The sequence below is a fragment of the Atractosteus spatula genome, chromosome 2, assembly GCF_055471065.1.
Source record: "Atractosteus spatula isolate fAtrSpa1 chromosome 2, fAtrSpa1.hap1, whole genome shotgun sequence".
Taxonomy (NCBI): Eukaryota; Metazoa; Chordata; class Actinopteri; order Semionotiformes; family Lepisosteidae; genus Atractosteus; species Atractosteus spatula.
Window position 1 is genome coordinate 29,589,044 of NC_142707.1, and position 23,432 is coordinate 29,612,475.

Genomic DNA, 23,432 nt, shown 5'->3' on the forward strand with positions numbered 1-23,432 from the left:
AAGCTAACTGTTAACTGACAAAACATAATAATCACAATTATTTCTATTGTATGTTCGAATATAGCTTATTATGCAATAACATAGTAAGTACCATCCATAAAACAAAAAATGTTTGCATGTCTGAAATCCTTTGCAGACGCTCTAAGAAGAAAAAAAGGTCCCGAGTTGATTAGTATTTCACTAATGTGCTTTTCATCTTTCTAGCAATTTGTGCAAAAAGTACCAATAAGCAATAATTTTATTAGCAATAAGCTTAAGGGCTGTCCTCCTGAAAAATGGTTTAAATTTCTCACCATTTTTTCTCATATCTGACAGCATAATTTTTTGGCATTTAATACCCTTCTACTGAAACACTGCTCTTTATGTCAATCGTCTCATAGAGGTGCTGTTCACTGCAGTCAGCAGATCTCCTCAGGGGTAGTTCAAACAAATAAGTACTTAACCTATTTAATCAAAACCTTTTACATCTAATTCCTTAAATTCCTAACATGTTGTAAGCTTCTTCTCTTGGGGTTAAAGGCAAGCATACGGCCTTCTGCAACACTTGAAGTCTAAATTAAACTGGCTGTAATCCTCATCAAAACTCCTGCCCCATAAAACAGATATGCTCCTCCAGCAATGCTATAATAAACTAGTTTAGCTAATAAAGAAGGGATTAGGGAAAGGGAAAAGCTCAGCATATTATTTCAAAATGAAATAACAGGACTAGGAAAGGCCAAGACAAAATACACCTATACTGATCATGAACACTGAGATCATGGTTATAGTACAGCTGTAGTTTGATAAAAGAGTATAAATAATTCCAACTACTCTCTGGTCTTAATATCATAAGACAGGCATAACATTCTGTCATTCAATGGTTCAGTTTTCACATCAGTCTTTTATTTCAGCATGGTTTGATTCAGTGTAAAAATCTGAATGTCTATGTTGATCAAAGGTTAATCAATCAAAGTTTATTTATCAAATACACAACAATACAGCGTGCAGCAGTAGTTGCTGGCAATGAAATGACTTTTCTATTCAAACAATCAAACACAAGAGAAACAGATCTCACTAGACAGACTCCATTCATATCTATATACACGAATAAAGTCTAGCACAGGTCACTGGCACGTTTTATGAAATACTTTACATTATTTCCTGCTATACATCACTCTGTTAATGTTGTCATTAATATAACATTAAACAACAAATATTCACAATAATAATAAAGAACCGTAAGAATAATAATAAATAATAAACTGCAAACCGTAAACTCAGTTATCCGCCCATAAAACTAAGAAAAAAACTATTTAGGGAAGTACAGTTATTCTGAGCTCTTTCAGTTGGAATTTTTCTTCCTTATATATACTATTACCTCATTTTTCCTAAAGCAGGCTTGTGTACAATAGTGTAGGTCCTGTACAAACCTAGCTGAGGTTACCAGGTTCCTTGGTCTTACATAAACATACTCTGCAACTATGAAACATTTAAAAGTTATCTCAGAACTGTTTATAAACTAGTTAAAAAAATGTTGACTGACAAGAAACCAATATGTGGAGACAGAAATGGTGCTAATGGTTTGAAGTGTATAACCTTGTTTTTGTAAATTGCTTGAAATAATTTACTTCTTCTTTGAAGAATGATCATCTGTCTATCATGTCCTGCCTTAATGCAATGCCAAATATTGTGGTTTATTAGGAACTCACAATATATTGGATAATATATTTCTTAACTTAATACTGATACTGAAAAATTCTGATGCTTTAATGTCCTTAGTATAAAGATGAAACACATTAAATATGGAATAAAAGGAACCATCAAGTCATATAACTTGATTCCATATATCTGAAATAACCAAGTTCTTAAATTCACAGAAATTGGAGAGGTGATACAGCACAGGCAGCAGCTCTCTGCCTAAAAACATGAATCCACCCCAGCGGCTCATTCTTGCATACCTCATGGGTGTGGAACTGGCCCTTCACTTCCTCCACGTCATCCGAGATGTCATCCTGCATGTGGAGGGTGTCCTCTGCAGACAGCAGCCAGGTCAGCACCTCCTCCAGGGCAACCTGGTAGCTGTTGAGGTCCACCTCCATCTCGGTCACAGTGCTGGGGGTCTCTGCTCGCGAGCTGGAGGTCTCCTCTTCCAGGGCGGGACTCTGCACGACAACACAGCAGCGCTAGTTGACACCCGGAAGTGTTGAAGAGTTTGGGAACAAGGAAGCATGCATAGGTGGCATTCCTGTCTGTTTAGATACTGTGCTTAATCAGGGAGAGTAGTTTCAGACAGAAGGCAAAAAAGAATGTGTTTCATGTGGTGAACGAACAATCCATTTACATCAGTAAAATGTAATTTCATTTTCACTTCAAGCAATTTTTAAAAACCACGACTTAAAAATGGATACTGGTATTTAATGTATTAAAAACGAAACCACTAAGCTGAGGCAATGTAATTCACAAAGTCACATACAGTATATGAGTTACCTAACAGCATAATAAAAATAACATCTCAAGACCCAGACTCAAACTTGGTGTTTTCCAGTGGATGAACCTGACTGCTGGTAATTTACAAAAATTCCCTCGCAGTAACTTAAGGTAAACCTGTGCTTGGAAACTTTCTGGTTCATTTTTAAGCCTGCAAAATGCCAAATTTAAAATTCAACATGGCTAAATTTTTATGACCTTTCCCAAGGAGGAACAGGTATCAATAGGAATCTTGTGAAAGCATATGTTTTTTTTATCTTTATTTTTATCTCACATGGTTAACACATTCAAAATGAATTCTGTACATTAATTCAGTATCATACAAATGTGAACATTCTGGACTAGGAAGTTTTAAAATCCTGGTGACAATGAGAGTGTACATCTACTATGCAGCCTTGTCCAATAGTTTTGGATTTAGCCATTCCTTAGCTGTTTACAAAAATGGAAGAGTGCCAAGAAATGAAGCCACACCAGTCCAGAGAGCACCACCCAGAATGAGGCATGTGATTGGCATTTAAATTCTCAAAGCCGTGACTGCAGCCACAGCTAACTGCCTTTCACGATAAGAGTAAAATAAATACTTATCTAACAGATCATTTCACATAACTCTGAGAATTTCTACATCCACCACGCATTCCACGACAAATCAAGATTGCCCTTTGCAGAAAGAACTTAACAGAAGTGACATGGAAATATGAATTCACACCCTGTAAATACAGCAAAAAAGAAAACTCAGAAGTCAAGGGAATCTGACTTGCTCAGTACACACTTAGCTAATCTATTCCACAACCAGCTGCTTAATTCCAAATTGCTGCATTCATGCACAGCATGTTACAGCTGGGTGTGTAAAACCTCTGATTCAACATTAAGAAATATATTTTAAAGAATGATTTATTAATTGTTGAGAAACCTGTTATACCTGCCAGCAGCCCGCAGTGAAGGCCTTGCTTTATTACATATGTAATAACAGCACCAAGACATCAGATCCAGACTACAGGAATCCAACAGAGAAGATACCTTTCCTCTCTGGGTTTACATACTGCATGCTTATCTTATTGCATTAGCCAACACATACTACTTAATGACATCCAAAAGCCTGGCACAACTGCAGGCAGCCATGACATCATGGAGAGAATTCCAGGGGGGAGGGATCTACAAATCTAAGAACTTCTATGACTGTACTGCAAATAAACTCCAAGAGAAAAACATCTCATGTTGACTGCAGAAAAATAAAGCAGAAAATATTTTTATTCCTTTTGTATTGGATTGTATTGCATAACTTACTGATGTGTCATTAAGGTATAGATATACATGCAGTTTAATGGGCCAAAAAACAGTTTAAAACACAAAAATGCAAATAGATTTTCTACACCAATTCAATTAACCTCTGTTCTTTCCAGAATTACTGTTTCTTCCAATTAAAAGGAAGGGTCTCTGCTGAAAATATCTCATGACATTCGTCATTGTTAATAACAGCTCAATATCATAGAATTCATTTGCTATTAGTTTCTAATATTGAAGACATAGAAATGTCAAAATAGAAAACTTTGGATTTACTACAATTTTATAGTTAATTAAAATAAAAATAATACATTTAAAGTCTTAGATTACTACTTAAATTTTTTGCTTGTGAAAAGTTTAGAGTTAAGAACTTATCCTGATCAATAAACCTTAAAACATGCTTGTTTTACAAAATGTTACAGCTTTCAATAATTAAAACATAATATATGGTCAAGACAAAAGCTCAGAGTAATAACATACTTAAATTACTTATCCAATGTTTTAAATTCAGCTTTCTTATTGCCATCTCCATGGAATAAGAAAAGAACATTAACCTCAAAATTAAAAAGATCAAAATAATGTCAAAAATCAAAATTCAATAGTTGTCTTCAGAAGAACGCATTTCAGAGAATAGATCAACAGCAGTTTACATGTCTAAAATGTATATCTGAATAAACCAGATAACTTCCTGAAAATATTTCAATCTACTTTGTTCAAAAGCTGCATTCCGTGGACAACAACTAAAAATTGCATATAGACAAGCATAGATTTTCAGTCAGCACATGCCTGTGTAAGTGCTAGCAATCACTTCTTTATAAAGAAATTCCATGTGGCAGAAATCAAACCCTCCTCAGAGGTTAAATTGGGTGTTAGCTTAAATGCAAAGAATTGCTGTTGTTAAGTGATCTGGATAGAATTTCATAGCCCACACAGTTTTGTTGCCCTGGGCTCCAATGTCTAAATAACTCATAATAACAATGTAACACTTCTGATGGCTCCATAAAACAATCCACACAGCCACCTTCTGAGGGCGTTCTCCCGTTTTCTGCTGTGCAACTTTTAGTATCGAAGGAACGGTTTCTGTTTTCACAAATGTAGAGATGGGGGACTAATTTTGTGTCCTCCTTTCCAGGTTATTTATACGATACATACTTTCCACATTTATACTATAAGGTTTACCAGAAATATCAAACAAACAGCAACAAAAGATTAGCAGAGCTAGCTGTCCTCAACTTTGTTTAAATAGCAAACATACAGGTACAGGTAATATTTCAAATTACCAGGCAACCCCTGCTCAACCGCCACATGAAAATTAAACCTCACTGCTTACAGTCATGCTAAGTAATACTGCTTCATGCAAGCACCCTGCTCAAGACATAATTCACATCTTTTTTGCACACACAGTAGTCAGTAAAACAGACAACAGCACCCATCTGCAACATACTTTCAGCTGCCACGTATTACCTGTAAAAAGATAAGATTCAACTTCAGAATTAAAAGTAAAAACTACTACTGAGCACTTTCCCCTGTGTAAAGTTTACTCAAGGACAGTTTAGTTTCGAACATTATGTTCAACAATGAAACACTGCTTTATCTCATTGTGAAATACCACAAGAATCAAAAAAGAAAGGAGAACCCTTTTTTCTTGTCCGTTGCCAAATTTGCCCCTGAGCACTCTGGTTCATCCAGTTTTTTATGTTCAAATACCACAAAACAAATTTTCAGCCCCAACTCCTGTGAAATCATTTGGAAAGAAAATTCTGCAGAACTAGATCAATTTCATTTGAAGTGTCAACTGGTTACATTCAAAAGACTGTACAGTACCTCACCTTCGGCTGCTGTACACCACCTTGTTCTGAAAAATGAGGGCTGAGCTTTTTTTGCTCTATTATAGACTGAAATTTATTTAGATGTAACACTATTTTTAACATTAATGATACAAGTGTCCTTCAGCATTTGAGAAAAATAAAATTACCCTTATTGCTTTGCAGTTTGATTTGCAGACCAATTTGTTGCACAGAGTCTACATACTTGCTGGCTGCAGAACTGTCCCTCTTCACATTCTGCTTTGTATCTCCGGGGCAGGGTCTCCACTTCCCGAATATCATCCATGGTGACTTGCTTAGGAAGAACCGCAAACAGAGACGTCACATACATGATGATGGACTTCTTGTCAGGCAGCTGGACAGCCACATCTGCATGAAAATTTTAGATGATAGGAAATTAGGGTGTTGCCAAATACCACCTTTCCCCTCAGCTGTTCTTTGGAGAAAACCGATCAGCGTCAAGAAAAGCAAGAACAAATCGAGAACAACACATTCGCTGGGATTTTCGCCTCAAAGTAGTCAGATCAGAAACAAATCACTGCTTCAGTCCTCCCATTTTGCACAAGGTGGATAAAGAAAAGGATGCAAAGTTCTAATAAGTGCCCTTAAAGGAAGTAAGAGAAGAACATAAATCACACCCAGTCAGCCAAATAATTTAATGGTAAAAGGCCAATAAACACACGGTGGTGGGTGTTAAGTTAGGGAGGTTTTAACTTCAAATTCATATTTTGCGAGAAAGGAGATTAATGCAAACAGCAACAATACTAGCAAAAAGTCATGTCTTCCCATTACATTCAAGTTTGTTGAGATTGCACAGACATTTGATTAGAAGAAGAATCAGATTAAATTTTCCTTTTCATAATGAGATTCAGTAGCTTTTTCAATATTAAGCAAATAGACTTCGGCCTTGAACATCTGCTTCACTTCTTGAAATGTGAATGGAGGCTTCAATATTTCAGAGTGCAACAATCTGTGGGCAGAAACGCTCCGAAGCAGGTGGAAGCTCCCCCTGTGTCAGTCAGCCCTGCATACAGATAGCCAACATACCTTCAGGATCTAGCAGTCTCTCGATGCCCAGCTGTTCTTTGGCAATGGTGAAGGCGTGCTCCAGCCTCTCCACAGGGGTCAGGCCCAGCACCTTATCCCAGCTGAACAGACCTGGCCTGTGTGGAGACAGCAACCACAATACTAAGATTATATATCGGTTTCAGACAGACTGGCATGTGAACTATACACAACAAAAAGGGAGATGACAGGAAAAGTGTTACACACAAAGGTACTTTGTTTTTGCATTTCAGTTTTGTTTGATTTGCTTTTCATTTTTTTACAAGTTAGAATCGCACAGAAAAATCAGTACAACAATGTTCAAGATCTTTTGCTGTGTTCATGACAGCCGAGATCAGGACCGGGAAAACACAACTGTCAGTACTCCACTGGGTCCATAGAACACAGAGGAACGACGCACCAATGTGCACCAGCAGGTTTTCCCATTCTTTAGAGAGAAAAGAGCAAAGAAAAGCCTTAGGCGAGAGATTCAGCTTGCAAGACCAAACTGGCAAACACAGACAATGGGAATTGTTGTGGTACAAATTCACAATCAGGTCAAATAAAAAACCCTTTCTGGGTTTGCATTTAGATTTTTTTTGGCTAGACTGAATAATTTTATTACATGAAGGTCAACCATTTTTAACAATTCCAGACAAGTATAATTTAATGCTGCAAATCTCTTCAGGAATATTTTAAACATAGCTTTTGCATTCAAATCAAACATTAAATTCATCCTTAACTTCCAAAGCAGGCAGCACAAAAAAATTGAAGGAAAATGTTAAATTTTCTTTAAGTTTGCTACATAGCTAAATATAATTATAATGGAACTTATAGATTACTTTAAAAGAAGTGTCCAAAACTTTATAACATTAATATTTTACTTTATAACATTTTCCATCAATACATTTATCACTGTGTTTGTCAAACAGCAGCACTGCAGGGCTGCCAGACAGAGGTATGTTATCCACTTCCCTACTTTATCAAGGAAATCCATGAAATAATCCCACCTCCCTCTGAATGTGAGGCTCAGATGCCTCTCACTTTTTACAGCTTTGCACAGCTTTTGCTGATTGACTGCTGAATTTCCCAAATTCATGGAAAAAACATGTATATCTTATCCTGTTCCTGTTATGTTTGCTCTTGGAAACCTTATAATTATTAGAATTTGACAACCCTAAAACACCAAATAACAGGAAAGAGCAGGGAAGACAGACTAATCCTTTTAATACCCCATTAAATAATATTTTCCTTCCTGAAGGTGTGTGACATTGTGTATTTCAAACATTAAAATGGTTAAAGTATTTTCAATTACAGAGGTTTCTAGAAGTGCACTGTAGGAAAGCACAAACATGTAACTGCAGGATATGGTTACTGTACAGCTGTCATGTGCTTGAAAAGAGGGTGTGAAGCTTTCTTCATAATGGACTCATACGGTCTGGCTTATTCTGAGGACAATGGGTGACATGATTAGCATGATTAGCGTGAACATGGCACACCAGTTATTTACACAGCAATAGTCAGGGGATGATCTGCAAATAGTTCCTCTGACCTATTCCCAGTAACAAAATCTTAGTAACATTCTGTAAAACCCTTTCAAACCAAACAATGCAGGGAACTTATCTGAGCTTAACAGTACATTTCAGAGCCAAACCATTACGCACAGACATTTCCCACACTGAGAGCCATTCTGACACTTAACCCCCCCGCCCCGTGCCCTTTCCGCTCCTGGGATTCCCGACTCACTGGAACCGGTGGAGGATGGCGTTGAAAGCGAGTCCATCGACCCAGCTGGTGGTGAAGTTGAGCACATTGACTTGGGTGTAGGAGCGGGTAGACTGGCGCACCCAGCTCAGGAGAATCTTCTCGCTGTTCGTCTGTTGCAGGTTTGACATGATGTCCTTCATTATGTCTTTTACCTGGAACCAGAGCATAAACAACTATCAGACCACAACAAAACACCTGCAAGATAGATCATCATCATCACACAATACTGTGAAATGGACAGAATTAAATGACACACATACTGGCCCTGTTCTTTATAATGATTGTAAAAATCTAATGACACACACATTATTCATGGCTTTCCTAGTTCACATTCAGCATCTATTTCAGATTCCACCAGTGTATTTATTTCACCCAGTTACACAAAGTATTGGGTTACTCAGACTCATTTAAAGCAAACGAAAGCATTAAGATCCTGACAATTTTAAGAGAACTCTAAACCTAGAAGGAAGCTGAAGATGTTTGTTTATACACATACCCCAAAGTACATTCTTCAAGAAATGCTTTACTTTCAGAAATTAAATTAATAAAAATTCAAAAATACATAAAAACAAATTTGCTTTAAAGAACTCATTTAAATTTGAAAGTCACTTTAAAGACGTTATAGATGGTCTAGTAGGTCTAACCAAGAAGGAAGAAATAAATAGAGCAAATAGCACAATGGAAGGAGAGTAAAGAGACAGCAGTCTCTGGGGGGAGGGGGGGGGGTCAGACACAGCTCTTCTATAAAGCCCACTGCCATCCATGAATCCCTATCAATTCAAACCCACCCAACCCTGTGGTGCGTGCAGACCTACAGCCAACACCTGCTCCTGGGGTATACACGTCACAGACACCACACTCAGACTAACCAAAGCAAAATGTGCTCCAGACAGGCACTTTTACAGTCGCTAGAAAGCACTAGTGCAAAACTTAAGCTTGGCAACTTTGACCACAAAAAGTGTACACATAACTATTGGAACAATGCAGGTACTTCAGAGTGCACTGATAACTGGAGATTGGATTCCCCCTTCGGAATCAAGTCACTGGTATTTGCTTGCTTTTTGATCGTGATCTGTTCTGGCAGATGCTGCAGTGTAAACACTGAGAGCAATGTGTGGGTAGCTTTATGAGGCACGGTAAAGGGAGTTAATGGACATAGCAATGTTTTTATGAGCGGGAGCAGTATGTGTGATAGGGGAAAAGTCTGAGCACCATACAAGACAGAAGTTGTATAGATTCATTCCATAACACTGCACCCATGGAGGCAAAGAAGGAGTGTGAATGGTGGTGGCTTCAGTGTGGACATTTCGGTTCGGGCTGGGGGGGACCAGTGTTACTACTCGGAGAGGAGAGACAAACAGGGCAGGCACCTGTCTTCAGAGAGCCCAGGGGAAGATCAGAGGGTAGCGCATACATCCTGCCCCTTAATTTTATTAATGCTCTTCCGTCACACAATCTACTCAACACGAGTTATAGTAAAATGTCTTTGCCACATTATTTTAAAAATATCTATTATTGTAATTATTTTTTTATTTATATTACACAATGATTTTGATCCTGCAATGCAGCAGATTTGTATTTTGCAGTGACTAATTTAGGCCTAACTGAAATACTGGAAAATAAGTTTCTGTAAAGCCTTTTAAGGTAAAAATGCAAAAATGTTTTTTTGTTTTTTTTAAATTGTCACTCTTACAAATAACCTTTTATTCGAGCAACAAGGCAGTTTCATAAGCAAACTGACAGTTTGCAATCATGCCAGACGGATGTTTACTGACCTGCCAGTGTAAAATGATGCTCCAGATCAGGCCCAAGGTGAGCTTGTGATTTCCATCCACAATGTCCGTCCCTCCTATGTTTACCAGCTCCACCTTCAAGTAGAGGAAGGCAAAAAAGGCAGATTAAAAACTACTGACATTTGACACTGAGAAGCACAACTAAATTTCTCAATATTAAAGTTTCGTTATTTCAGGCCACTCCACTGTTCACGGCATGGATTGCATGCAGTACTGATGCAGTGAAACCACAACCAATATTGCAAAGTGTGTTAACAATTATTAATGATAAAGAACATTTTCTTTTTTATCAATTTGTATACATTCCAGAGACAGGAAAAAACATGCAGAAAAACAATATATTTTACACGTTAAAAGTAAATTACACTGATTTTTAATTTATTTTTATGGTTGACTGCACATTACTGTTTGATAAATCCAGCACAATGACACAAAAGTACAGAGCCGTGACTGGAGATATATCTCCTGGCCAACAGAATAGAGCCGGGGTGGCACCACTGATTGGGGCAATATCAGTCCATCGGTAATGAAAATTTGTCTGAGCATTGACAAGATCTACAAGGGACACTGTCAGCTGGGGAATCTTGATTCAACAACTCCTAATTTTGGTGGTCAGGTGCCTCCTGGTCCCTGTACCAGTCCAAGCCAAATTCAACCTTCAGCTTCAGGTTTTAGATAGGTGATGGAAAAAGTAATGACTGGCCAGACACCTGTCTTGTCTTTAAGGCCTTCATGATATAACCACTGGGAAAGTATGGTAACTTTGATGGATTTTAGATCTCCACCACACATTTTGTGTATCTTTAAAGCTTGTCTCTAAAATTAGGGTCTGTTATTTTAAGAAAGTAGACTATGACGCAAAGAGGCACAGTATACAAGAGGTGAACTGAGAGCAGCTGTTTCCAGAGTCAATAGAAAAAAAAATGGATATATTTCAAAAACATATTAAAAGATATATTTCACCAAATGCAGAAAATGTGGAGAAACTGGTTTAATTGAGAAAATGATTTTTGTATAAGGAAAAACCACTCTACAGAATGCATCAAAGACTCCAAGATTCCAAGAGAAAGAATATACCATGCTGCAGGCATATCTGTAACAACTATAATAATAACAATAGCAGAAATCAGAGAAAGAAGAATATTGTGGCAAAGACTAAAAACAATGAAAAAAATTGTATTTTTGAAGACCACACTGTAAGTAAATAGTTTGCGACACAATATGGGATTAAAAAGAAACAGTATGCCAAATGAATATTTCACATTATTTTTTATACAAAATGTCAACAATATAATCTAGGTCATAGACGAACTCTCCTTCAATATGGGGCAATTTTACAAACACTTAAGTTCCTCAGGGGCTGGGGTAGTATCAAAATAATAAGTTGAAAGGGTGTGATGGTATCTTTCCAGTCATAAACCCCAATATGATATTTCAACTCTCACTAATGATGTTAGTTGTAGCCACAAATTGGAGATGTAAATCTACCATCAATTCATAATAAGGTCACTACAGACTAATTATCTTTGAGTCCGTTATTAGTTTGATTATGGAAATTATAATAAGAACTAAACCTCTTATTATTAAGAACTAAAAAAGAATATGTGTGTGGTATTTCAAGAACAACAAGCATGGACTCAGTAGAAGAAAGTCTTTACTTACTTACTAGAACTTTACTTACTTTCAAGAACTGCTTTACAAGTAGGAAAAAGCATCATCTTAATGGGTATAAAACCTCTAATTGAGCAGTGGTGCACTGCAGAGTTCTGCTTCAGAATATACCATATAAAACAGGAGGGATTAGTAAAAGCAGAAATGCAGAAAGAAAACCACAGAACGGACATGAAATTGAACACGTATAAATAAGCGCAAAGTGATACACACAGTAAGAAAGATTAAATACCATGCACGTCATTTGGGTGATTCTGAACTGCAGGAAGGTATGCATGAAAGGTATCTGGGTGTGTATGCAGATTCTTCAATGTCCTCATCAACACAATGTGGGGCAACAGGAAGTGTGGAAGGGATTATAATATTCTTGAGGGATATTCCCAAGATTTACTGTGAGGATATTAAAACTTTAGAAAGGGCTCAAAGAAGAGAAACAAGAAAGTTTCCTGGTCTCAGGGGGATTGTCATATACAATACATACAGTCATACACAGACAAGCTAAGAAAGCTAAATTTATGCTGTCTAGAACAAATGAGACATATCACATAAATACCACATACTGGATATAAATCCTAAAAGATATAGACACTCAGGATAAGGTCAAAATTGGAAACTAAAAGGGCTTTGCAGAGAATAGGAAATACAGTTTCACCAACCACAGGCCTGCCAATAGTGTGACTTGCTCATACATAGTTTCCATATTGAGTACTAATCTTCCCAAGCACAGGAAACTCCTGCTCACACAGTTCTACATATGGAATCTTCTAACAGGTGAACAGCTTTTCCACCAGCTCATGACACTGTGTTGTGTGATGGAGGCAAGACAAAATCTCAATCACCAAGTCTCCCCACCACCTTAGGTGTTCACATGCGTATCTGGCACTTTAGTATGTATGCACAAGATTTCAGTATTCAAGTATATTCTTTTGTTATTTTCTATCATCTGTGCTGTTACTAATTACAACATTTTATTACTTTTATATTAAATTATACTTCACATTATTGTATTTGTAAATTTTAAGAAAGAAATATGCAAGTTATGTTAGCCATTGAGGAGTGCAACACACACCTAAGCCCGTCTATAAAAACCTTTTGTATACCCCGTTACAACATTTGAGTTACAGAAAGTTTATATTAGATACGTAAAAAGCAAATAGTGTGGCAAGTTCCTTTTCCGGCTGAATAGCGTGGCATTAAGTGTAATGCAGCCACCAGCAGCATCCCCCAGGTCTCCACATCATCTCGTGCTTTTTTTGCTGACAACTGTGAGTAACGCATACTGCAGTCATGTCAGGGAAGCACCCAAGTCATTTTATTATTTACTGTGCATTTTATTGTGTGTTTAACTACTGAACATTACTGTGTTGATTAATAATATATACTATACATTTATTAAAAAGTAACTCTCTCTCCAATGTTTAGTTTAATATATTTTTTTTAAGTGTATGCTAAATTTGGGATTTAATTATGTTGTTTTAAAACATTTTTCAAAATGGGTTTATAAATATTATGAATGGTAATTCTCTGAATGTGTTCATGGATCAGCTAAGAAAGGGTCATTTTTGACAAGTAATGTTTGGGTTACCTGATTCGGGAAGCGGGTGATATTCAAGAATTTACCAATCAGTTAAGTGTAAAATTTTACTGTATAGTCACAGGCAGATGAGAAACCGCTGGTTTCTCTACAGACGAGAGCAAGTTTGCACAGATTGTGACATAAAATTAGCCCTTCCTGCTCACTAGTCACTGTAAGCAAACGAGAAACAGTCTTCTAACAACATTAATTATGAGTGTATTTTAGTTGGTTGGCAGGTTGTCCTTTTTTTGCAAAAAAAAGCATATCACCTTGTATGCGTCGTTTTATGAAACTATACTATTAATATAGTAGCCAAATTTTGCTTGGTATAAAGCATGTTTACAATGTAAAGGGGACACTTTCACATCACCGGATGGACGTTTTCTTGCCTCGTTCTGAAATACAGACTATGACTGCAATATGGCTCTACACATACAATGAATCGTCGTCTCTTTTGTGATGTTAATTGGAGGTTGTACACATTACCGTATACTTGATAGTTTCATTATGATTTAAAATGCACTCATCATTGCAGAATCACTATAACCTTAAAATGTAAAAATAGCATTGCAGTTCCTCTTTAAATCATTTTAAAATAAAGTATGCTGCAATGTTTCACATTTTCCTGTTGCTGGGATGCTTAATACAGCCTTCCTTTAGGTATTGGTACCTCAGAACTTCTCAGAGTTAAACTGTTGAACAGCCACAGATAATCTCCATTCTCTTCAGCTTTCAACAGAGCTGATACAGAAAGTTAATACAAAAACTGCAGCAGGTCTGTCTTATACACTGCACTCCCATCAGCCATCAGCAAATGTTAGAAAAGGAATATGCCTTCATTACAGGAAGGAACAACAGGTCACACTAGCTGGGTCGGATCACTAACTGTCACGCCACTGTGAGGTGTCTGAGCCAACTGATTCCCATTTGTTAGACGGTGAAAGGTTACATTTTATCACGATTGTTAATTTCTTTACTAAATTCTCAACACTGAGAGTACTGTACCCACAGATTCAAATCTACACATTATAACATCAGAGGAATAACACAGGAAAAATTGAGATGGCTATTTAAATTTCACTTATTCATTCTTTTCTGGAGAATAACTTATCAAAGTATCTGTCAAATGTTTGTATTTTCCCCTTAAAGAAAAAAAGTTTTAAAGTTTAAAACAAATTCTTTTGGTATAAAAACAACGTAAATAAGACAAAATATACAATTAGTTTGCCTCCTCCAACTCCAAAATCAATGACAAATGTCTTTAAAGTTTAAAGTTAAATATGAAGACTTACATTACTCTGATGAAGAACCTGGAGAACTCTGTTAACATTATTGAGAGCATGCACTCGAGTGGATCCCCGTTCTTTGGTCTGAAATTAAAAAAAGATCATAGATCACAGTTAAAAGGAAGAATGACAACATACTTTTCAATAGCAGCTTAGTGTGTGAATGATTTACAACTAGGTAATGTCAACAGATGCAGAAAGAAGGGCAAATAATCTCTCAATACTGGTGGCTTGGCCATCAACCCGCTGACAAACTTGACTGCAGTTTCAAATTTAACATCAATGACAAGTGCTTAGTCATATCCAGACTTAAACCAGAAGTGCCCAAAGCTGGCGTGGCTGAAAGACTTCGTTCCAGCTCTCTTCCAGGTAAGCCAGCTCATTACTGGTTTAACTGGATCAATTTAACAGCTTCTCCCAGTTCTTCAGCTGATGCTGCATAAAAGAAAATGTATAAACCTGCAGATAAACCAGCACTCCAGAGAATGGCTTCCCTTGACCTAATGATGGAAGTGTTTATCTGTTGCACCTGCCCTTAATGGGACTTTTAAACAGCAATGGACACCGCAAAATTATATCTGGATACAGGAATGCCCATGTTGCACACATTTATGTCTTCAGACAGTTCAAGCTTCAGAGGACTTACTCTATATAGTCAGGATAATTTCAATATAATAGGATAATTTGGTCCCAGGACACAAGTCTGTATGAATGACTTTACTTTTGAAACTTTTTTTCTCGAATTGGAAAAACAAAATCTCCTAACACTGCAGTTGACACGTGCATTCAAATTAGGCACAAGCAGTTATGCTTTGAAGCTAATGACACCTTTAGACAATTGTAGTTTTCACGCACAAATTACCTATAATTTGAGAACCTGTTCAACTAGATGTATGAGAGGACTCATACTGGGGATTTTTTAAATCATGTTTCAGTTGTTTGTTTTAATACTACTTCCAGTTTACGAGAAAGTATTTCTTGCTTGTAGGCCTAAAAACCACATTGAAAATGTTACATGAGATGCAAGTAGTTCCTTTTTAATAGGCATTTAAATGTATTTAAATTTGATGGGGTTTTTATAGAACACATTTAATTTGTTCAACTCTATGGAAAAGGAATGTATTTAATTTTCCTGTGCCTCTCTGTATTTCAGACATCTGTTAATACACATACAGTAGGTTTCTCTTCAAGTAAGGCGAGTGACAGTGGGTTTAAGACTTATGATGAGAATTTGCTCACATCACTATCATATTATCAATAAAATTATCCAAACTTGGTCAATTAGGTTTTTTACCGATAACGTTATGTTTATTTGTTGGTTTGTTTTGTTATGAGGAATTAACTGTTCTGAATTGCTAAAGATAGTTTTCAAAGGGGTCAGACATATTTAGATTATGATGTACTTTTGGACAATGCAGTTCTGTTTATTTTGGACAAAGTGAGTGTGTCAAGCAATAGGAGAAAAAAGAAGAATCAGAAATTCAACATTAATCCACGCACTACCAGTTTTGCAGACCAAAGAAGAAAGTTGAACTGCGGTAACATTCAACACATCCTTACCAAAACACTCCCAGTGAGGCCTTCCAGGAGGTCCAACAACTTTCTGCCATCCCTGAGGTCTGCAAACATGTCCTTGATCGGTGCTTTTCCACTCTAAAAATTAAATCATGTTAAAGACACTAAATGCTTCCCTCAGCAGTGCAAAACAAAAGCAATGCATTTTACAAAATAAAACATCTGCTTAAAGGATAAAAAGATGGAAGAAAAATATCATTAGCTACTTCAACCAATAGCATAGTCCTCTTTTCTAGATTCAGAAGAAACAATCTTTCCCAAATGACTCATAAGCTCATTTATAGTGTATTATTGTGACAGTGTCTCTTAACCTTCAAAGTCAGGGCATTTTTGCAGTTCAGAGTGTAATCCTGTTTTCACTACCTCCCTTTATATCTTTCAGTTTAACATTCTGATAACTGTACGAACAGCTGTGTTGAAGTGGTGCTAAAAAGATCTCCGTAATAGCATGAGGCTTGTGACTCAAAATGAGCCATGCAAGTAGCTTTTGTCTTGGAATCTTAACACAGCGTGGAAGAAGTTCAGATGCAAAAAATGTTGAAACTATGGAATTATGATTCCTGCAACAGAAAGTGCACAGCTGCTCAAGGAAATCTTCATTTCGCATGAATATTAACAACAACGGCCTTGGCATGGCATGCTTTGCCATCATGGATTGCAAGGGATTTTTGAAAACTCCAATTTCAAAGTTTCTCAGTTTATTCTTTCAGTAGGATGCATTTTCTCATGGCCAGGGGATTGACAAAGACAAAAAAAGCACAACTGTATGGGTTGTATTTAAGCTGTAATTGCAGTAGGTTTAACAACCCTTCATTTGAAGCGTGTAAAAATGGTTATTGTTTCTGGAAATACAGAAATTATAGCAACTGGAACACAGGAACAGCCAGGAGCTTCCTCTGTATGGTTGTTTTGTTTTCTCAAGCACTGAAAAAGTCTTTGTAATGAAATAACTGACATAACAAGGTCATGTCAGGTACTCAAATAGGCCTGAGTCTTTTTTCTATTCTTTGTGAAGCCATGGTTATGTTATTAACTGTACTGGCTAATCCATTTTATATATAACAGTACGATCCTATTTGTTTCGCATTTATCACAGCCCTCTGTGATAAAGGCCAATGAACTCCCAAAAGAAAGAACTGGATGAATCCAGATCCATGGTCTCTACTGCAAATTACTGCACAAGAAGGAAGGATCAGCAGAATCAAGTGACAATTTATGGTCTTATATGAATGCTTTTACAAATATTAACTGGTTCTTGCTTGATAATTACATGGTAAACAATTGAAGAAATAATGTATTTAATATGATGTGTTGAAGTAAGCTGCAGTAAGCCTGACTTTTCGTGAAAAATACACAAAATAAAAACCCACACTAAATGGACCTTTTCAAGCAATGATAAGCAAAGATAATGATGAAGTGTGCTTTTTCAAAAATAAGAGCAATGTGTGCATTGTGTTCTCTTCGCAGGCCATAAAATAATTCATGGTAGACCCCATTTCTTTAAGACATTGGTACATTGGGGTGCTTAGAAATGCATATGAAAATTTTGTCAGTTTCCTGCCTTAAAGCAATTTCACATTAGTATAAAAATACTTGTTTTTCTGCCATGGGAAAAGAGCTGTGGGAATCTACCAAAGACTCTGGGGAAATACTATACTGTGGGATTAAACAGAAGTAAAAATAAACTAGAGTACACGAAAACTAAGACCTGAATCAAAAACAGGATTCCACTGTTTTGTTTGTACTATTTGATTGAACACCACACTGAACATTGAAGGATTACGGATCTGAACTGTACCTTGGAGAAGCGTGCATTGATCCATTTTGTAAAGGTTTTCTTCTGTACAGCATCGTGTTCATCTGTATCAAGAGCAAACAGTTTGTCAGTTTCATCGTTGTGGCCATGAGATAGCGCAGCATACAGTATGCTGTAATGAACAGAGCCTCAGAGGTATACTATACAGTAACATTAGGCAACTCTTGGCAACTCCATCCAGTTTTTTACATCAAAGTATGCCGACAGTGTATTGTAGACAACATTAAATATGACAGGTAGTGCACTGCTTTGCAGCCCACATTATATAAATGTGTTGTGTATCCTAGAAGGAACAATGGTATTTGGAAGCATTTACTCCTATAGTGGCCTTTGGACCACCCTGTGTATTCACATCAACCTTTAAGTGAAAAGCCTTCAGGACCCATTCACAGTGAGCCTGCCTGCCAACAAGATTATTTTTTTGCCTTTAAAGAGACAGTCCTGACAGGGGTGGGTATACAATATACTACAAAAATAACATATGAATGGAAAGAATGCAAAATGCTTCAAATGTCATGTACACAACTTTCTTGTCCAGCTTTCAGGATACCTCATTGCTTCAAAACAAATGCCGTCACTGGGTGTTTGAAAAACCTATCAATCTTCTTTAAGACAAATGAAAAGGAAAATGTAATTAGTTACAGAGCACCTCTCACTCCTACCACAGGACAGACAGTTGTATTACAGAGGAAATACACCCAATATGTTACATAGGCCTTTTCCAGCAAGTCAAATCTATTAAAAGCTGCCATGTAAGCTATGGTGAACACACGGTCAAAGGTTACAAATACCAGTCTTCGAGTTGTCTGCTCCTTTGTTTACGACTTAAACGACTTAAGTGTGCAGCTTGGGAAGAATGCTGGAATAAAGGGAGGAATTTGCCTGTGGCTCTGGGGAGTGCAGGGTGTGAATGGGCCACTGCACCACCTCGCAAGCAATAAATATTACTGTTGGTCATGGCAAGGAAAATGCACTCAAACATCAGCACTGCAAACGTCCTGCCATTCTGTAAAAGAAGGACAGCAAGCAACGAGCGCAAGGCAGGGTCCTGCCATTCTGTAAAAGAAGGACATTTGGAGGGAGGAAGAGGAATGACGGTACTATACAGTTCCACACCTAAAGTCTCATTTCCTATGAAACTCTCATCAAGTTTCCTAAAGCAATTCTCAAAGAAAAATTATTGTTGATTTAGCATAACTCAACCTGCATGCGAGCCAGCAGCCATATCACCCTGCAGCTCACAACTGGCTACCCACTGAAGCTAAGCATGGTTGAGCCTGGTCAATACCTGGATGGGAGACCTCCTGGGAAGCTATGGCTGCTGCTGGAAGTGGTTTTAGTGGGAACAGTGGGGGGCGTCCACCCTGCAGTCTGTATGGGTCCTAATGCCCCAGTACAGTGGCAGATGAGATGTTAATTTCTCGATAAGAGTTGGGAGTTGGCACGGTGTCTGGGCCAAATTTCCCACCTTGGCCTTTACCTTGGCCTCCAAAATCTCCCCATGTATGATTGGCTTGCACTTGCCCTGCGATGGACTGCCACCCTGCCCAGGGTGTACCCTGCCTTGCGCTCGTTGCTTGCTGGTTAGGCTCTGGCTTCCCGCGACACCATATGGTATAAAGCAGTTTGGCAAATGACATGACTTGACAACCTGCATGCAGGCAATCATCATAACACGAAATCCTCAGGGCATCGGCTCTCAAGTACACTGCTAGACACAAATCTTTTCTTTTTCAAATAAAGAAAACAGCTGGGACTTGTCTCACCAATACTCATATAAAGTCTCGCATATACATATACGGTCTAGAGATAACACGATAACAAATCTTATTCAGATACCACACTGGCTCAAAGATGTTTATTTTCCTTGGGGGAGCAACACAGATCTTTAGCAATTTGCGCTAACCCAGGAAAATATGAAAACAGTATAGCTCAAAACAAAAACTCATTTGAATGCAATTTGGACACATTAATTATTTTAATTTAATTCCACTGCATTACAAAGCACATTCTCAGAGAACACAGAAAACTTTGTGCATAACTTCATCTTTTCATCAGCTGTTCCTGATCACATACTATTTCAAAGAAGTGCTTGGAAAATGTGGATTTTTAACAACCCAAGTTTTGTGAACAAAACAATTGTTCATTCTCATGTTGGCTAAAGCACCTCATAATTTTCCCCTATTACACTGAAGGGTCTGGATGTATATATCTAGTAGAAAGCAAAAAAACATCAAGGGAATAAATGTGTCCATCGCACTTTCTTCTGTAACATAAGATGAACTGACTGAATACTTTAATGTTTTCAGATTTCAGAAGTTACCAGGTAGACAAAAGACAGAATCCTTAAGTATTAAGGAATTAAAACTTTGTCTGCACTACTGTAGGATAATAAATTCACAAAATCTGACAATAAAGGCTTTTATGATACTATAGTGTTATCAACGTTTGTAAACATCTTTATGCAGTATGGACAATATCCAACAGTATCTTTTTCCATCATCATTGCTGCAGAATAATGGAAAAGCTTCTTAACACTAGAAAAAGGCTGAACAGTGACCACTCTAATGCTTGGAGAAACAAACACGGTCTCTTTGGATAAGCATCTGACTAAAAGTGGCTGTAATGTGGAAAATGAAAAGGAAAGCATGATTAAATCAGGAAAGTAAATCCCAGAAGCCTCTTCACACAGTTCAGTGCACATGTAATGACCAGTTGTGTCAGCTAACAGCTGTTTTCGATGGGCTGTAGATCTGCAGCGGACAGAAGCGTCCTGTAAAAACACTGAGCACATTTCATTTTCAAGCAGATCAGCTTTCCAATGTTTGCCAATCAATAGGATGACTTATAAACCCCCTTTTTCCTGTGCACTAAACCAGTAAATTCGCTCAAAGTACAACCAACAGATCAATCAATATATCTTTTCTCTTAAACTCATTACAATTACTAGTTTTTTTTTACCAATTCATAAGTTGCCTCATTTACAAAGTGTCTCAGGGAGATCTACATGAAACTACAAAAATGATCACATTACTTTTAAATGAATTAAAAGCCTGATTATACAAAAACAAAATATGGGTCTTAGTTGCTGGCAGGGAAGTGATATGTCAAGGTAAAACTGCAGAGCTTCGGAGGTTCCAGAGGGAGGAAAGAAATAAAATATCAGACACCAAACTTTTCTGTGCATTAAAACAGTAAAGCAAAGTAAGGAGAGCAACTGCTGAGCACAGTGCTCGGCTGGAAATATTATCAGAGCTCAGAAAAAGTCAAAGGAGCAAGGCCATACAAGACACTGAAAGTCAGCAAAGGGATTTGGTAAGCAATTCTCTTGAGATACATGATGCCACAGAAGAACTGACAAACCAAGGGTTAGTACAAGGGGTAGTACCAGCCATGGACAAACAAAACAATCTCAAAATCACCTGGGCAATCTTCTTCATATCCGAAATAAGCAAAATTTTTCAAACTTTTTACTATAAACATACGGGCCAAGGAGATAATTTTAAGGATTCGTGACTCAAAAGTCAGAGACAGGAAGAGATGCCACTGGGGTTTATGTTTTATTATGTATTTTTCTTTCCACAAAAATGCTCACCAATTGTTCCAAGATGCCTTACAGTACGTATTAAGGGGTGTTAGAGGTTCTGAACTCTTCCTATGTGGGACGTCAAGAATGTGCAGAATTCATATCACTCCAGAAACATTCCTTCAGCTGAATGGACACTTGCCTAAGCATGTCCGTTGATATGTGTTTACACTTAACAATCAGGGATTAGAACACAAGATCAAAAAACACTCCTTCTGTTTGTAAAGATTTAAATCATATCCCACTTAGGTAAAGCTAATTATTCATATCCTGTAATGTTTGGCTTTCTAAATGATGACAATGACAGAAATATAAACTGACTTCTCAGTCCACAGATATGTTCGTGCTTTGTATGCAAAAGCTAAAGGAGCTCGTTAAAGGTACAATGTCAAGATAGGTACCATTATAAAGGAAGAATGAACAATTCTGTTTGAACTATGACATGAAAAAAATTACAAACTATAAAACTGTTTGAAAAAGTGCTTTCATGAAGACAGTTTCATGTGAACACAGATAAAGTGATAATTTATCATTGGAAAGTCTACTGCTCTTCAGGTACAGTTCAACTTAAAAGTTCACAGAAGACTGCAATATGTTTTCCCTTTATAACATTAAAAAAAATGAAAAAAAATCATGTAGATGGAACACTTGGAAGCTTTATCAGATATTCATGCTGTATCACTAATCATTTTAATAAATATATGAATATTAGAATCAATAGCATTTGTTGCATTTTATGCCTCATGGTGTACATACTATTGCACACACTGGGTATGTACAATTTACAACAAGACAAGACAAAAGTGCCAGACCTGCCATCATTTTCCAACAAGAAAAACTACATCTAATTTCAGTATGCACTGTTGATTTCTATCAGAAAACGTATACAGGTTATTTCACGGAGCACAGACTCAAAACTGTATAAAAAATAAATCCTATGTTCATCCATCCATGGTCATTAGACGTCTGTTGCTCTGATTACAGGTCCCTTTTCCCAGCAACATTCCTTTCTACTGATAATGAGAAGCAGATTCAAGCAATTGCTCTTATTTTAAAATACAAAGTTAACAAATTTAGAAAGACTTGAGATTAAAATAACAGTTTTTGGTTGCTAAAAGTAGTGTTATCAGCAAAGCTGCTTTTAGTTCTCAACTTTTTCTTTGTCTAAGTCTTTCCACAAATGAAGAAACACTGCAGAAATAGTCAATATCATTTAACAAATTCATGCTGCATTGACTCTGTGAAAATAAATTATAAAAATAAATTCACAAACTATCAAGAAAAGGTCTCTAGTATGGAGATTTATTAAATGCTTTCATAGCACTCAGTTATGATTCAATTTTAAAATCTGAGAATCTGTTGTAAATTTCTGTTGTACAATCTATGCACCAAAGAATCATATAAAATTATTTCCTGTCATATAAAGCAAAAAGCAATGTGCCTGTGTGAAGCCTTGCTTCTTACGTACTGTATGTAGTGTTGTAGCTTTCTCACTAACAATTCATGCCGTGTACGAAAACACAGGAATTCTACCTCTGAGCTGAAGAAAGCGCTGTGCCATTATTGAAATTCCTTCATCGATCAAAAGCCATGGCAGGAACCGAAAGGTAAAAAAACATTTAGTCCATGTTTGTACTCGTTTTAACACACCCTGCCTTTTCTTGACCATAAGTGCACCCAAAGAATGCTGCTCTAAAGAGAAACTGCCAATAAGAAAGCAGTGGGCAGTTCAGAGTGGGTGTACT

At 37.1% G+C, this 23,432-nt stretch overlaps 1 protein-coding gene across 6 annotated transcripts in view; it reads right to left on the minus strand.

Moving 5' to 3' along the window:
* The window catches only part of utrn (utrophin), a 301,041-nt gene that overhangs the window by 246,791 nt on the left and 30,818 nt on the right, over window positions 1-23,432 (minus strand). For all 6 annotated transcript variants that reach the window (XR_016093863.1, XM_088929485.1, XM_088929492.1 and 3 more), the window contains exons 3-10: window positions 18,084-18,145; window positions 16,271-16,363; window positions 14,717-14,794; window positions 10,160-10,252; window positions 8,364-8,536; window positions 6,621-6,736; window positions 5,779-5,942; window positions 1,938-2,141 (exon numbers count right to left, since the gene is read on the minus strand). Coding sequence is in view for 5 of the 6 variants with exons in the window: in XM_088929485.1 (XP_088785611.1) it covers window positions 1,938-2,141; window positions 5,779-5,942; window positions 6,621-6,736; window positions 8,364-8,536; window positions 10,160-10,252; window positions 14,717-14,794; window positions 16,271-16,363; window positions 18,084-18,145 (983 nt within the window). In the remaining variant the exon portion in view is untranslated. The remainder of the gene's footprint in view (window positions 1-1,937; window positions 2,142-5,778; window positions 5,943-6,620; window positions 6,737-8,363; window positions 8,537-10,159; window positions 10,253-14,716; window positions 14,795-16,270; window positions 16,364-18,083; window positions 18,146-23,432) is intronic.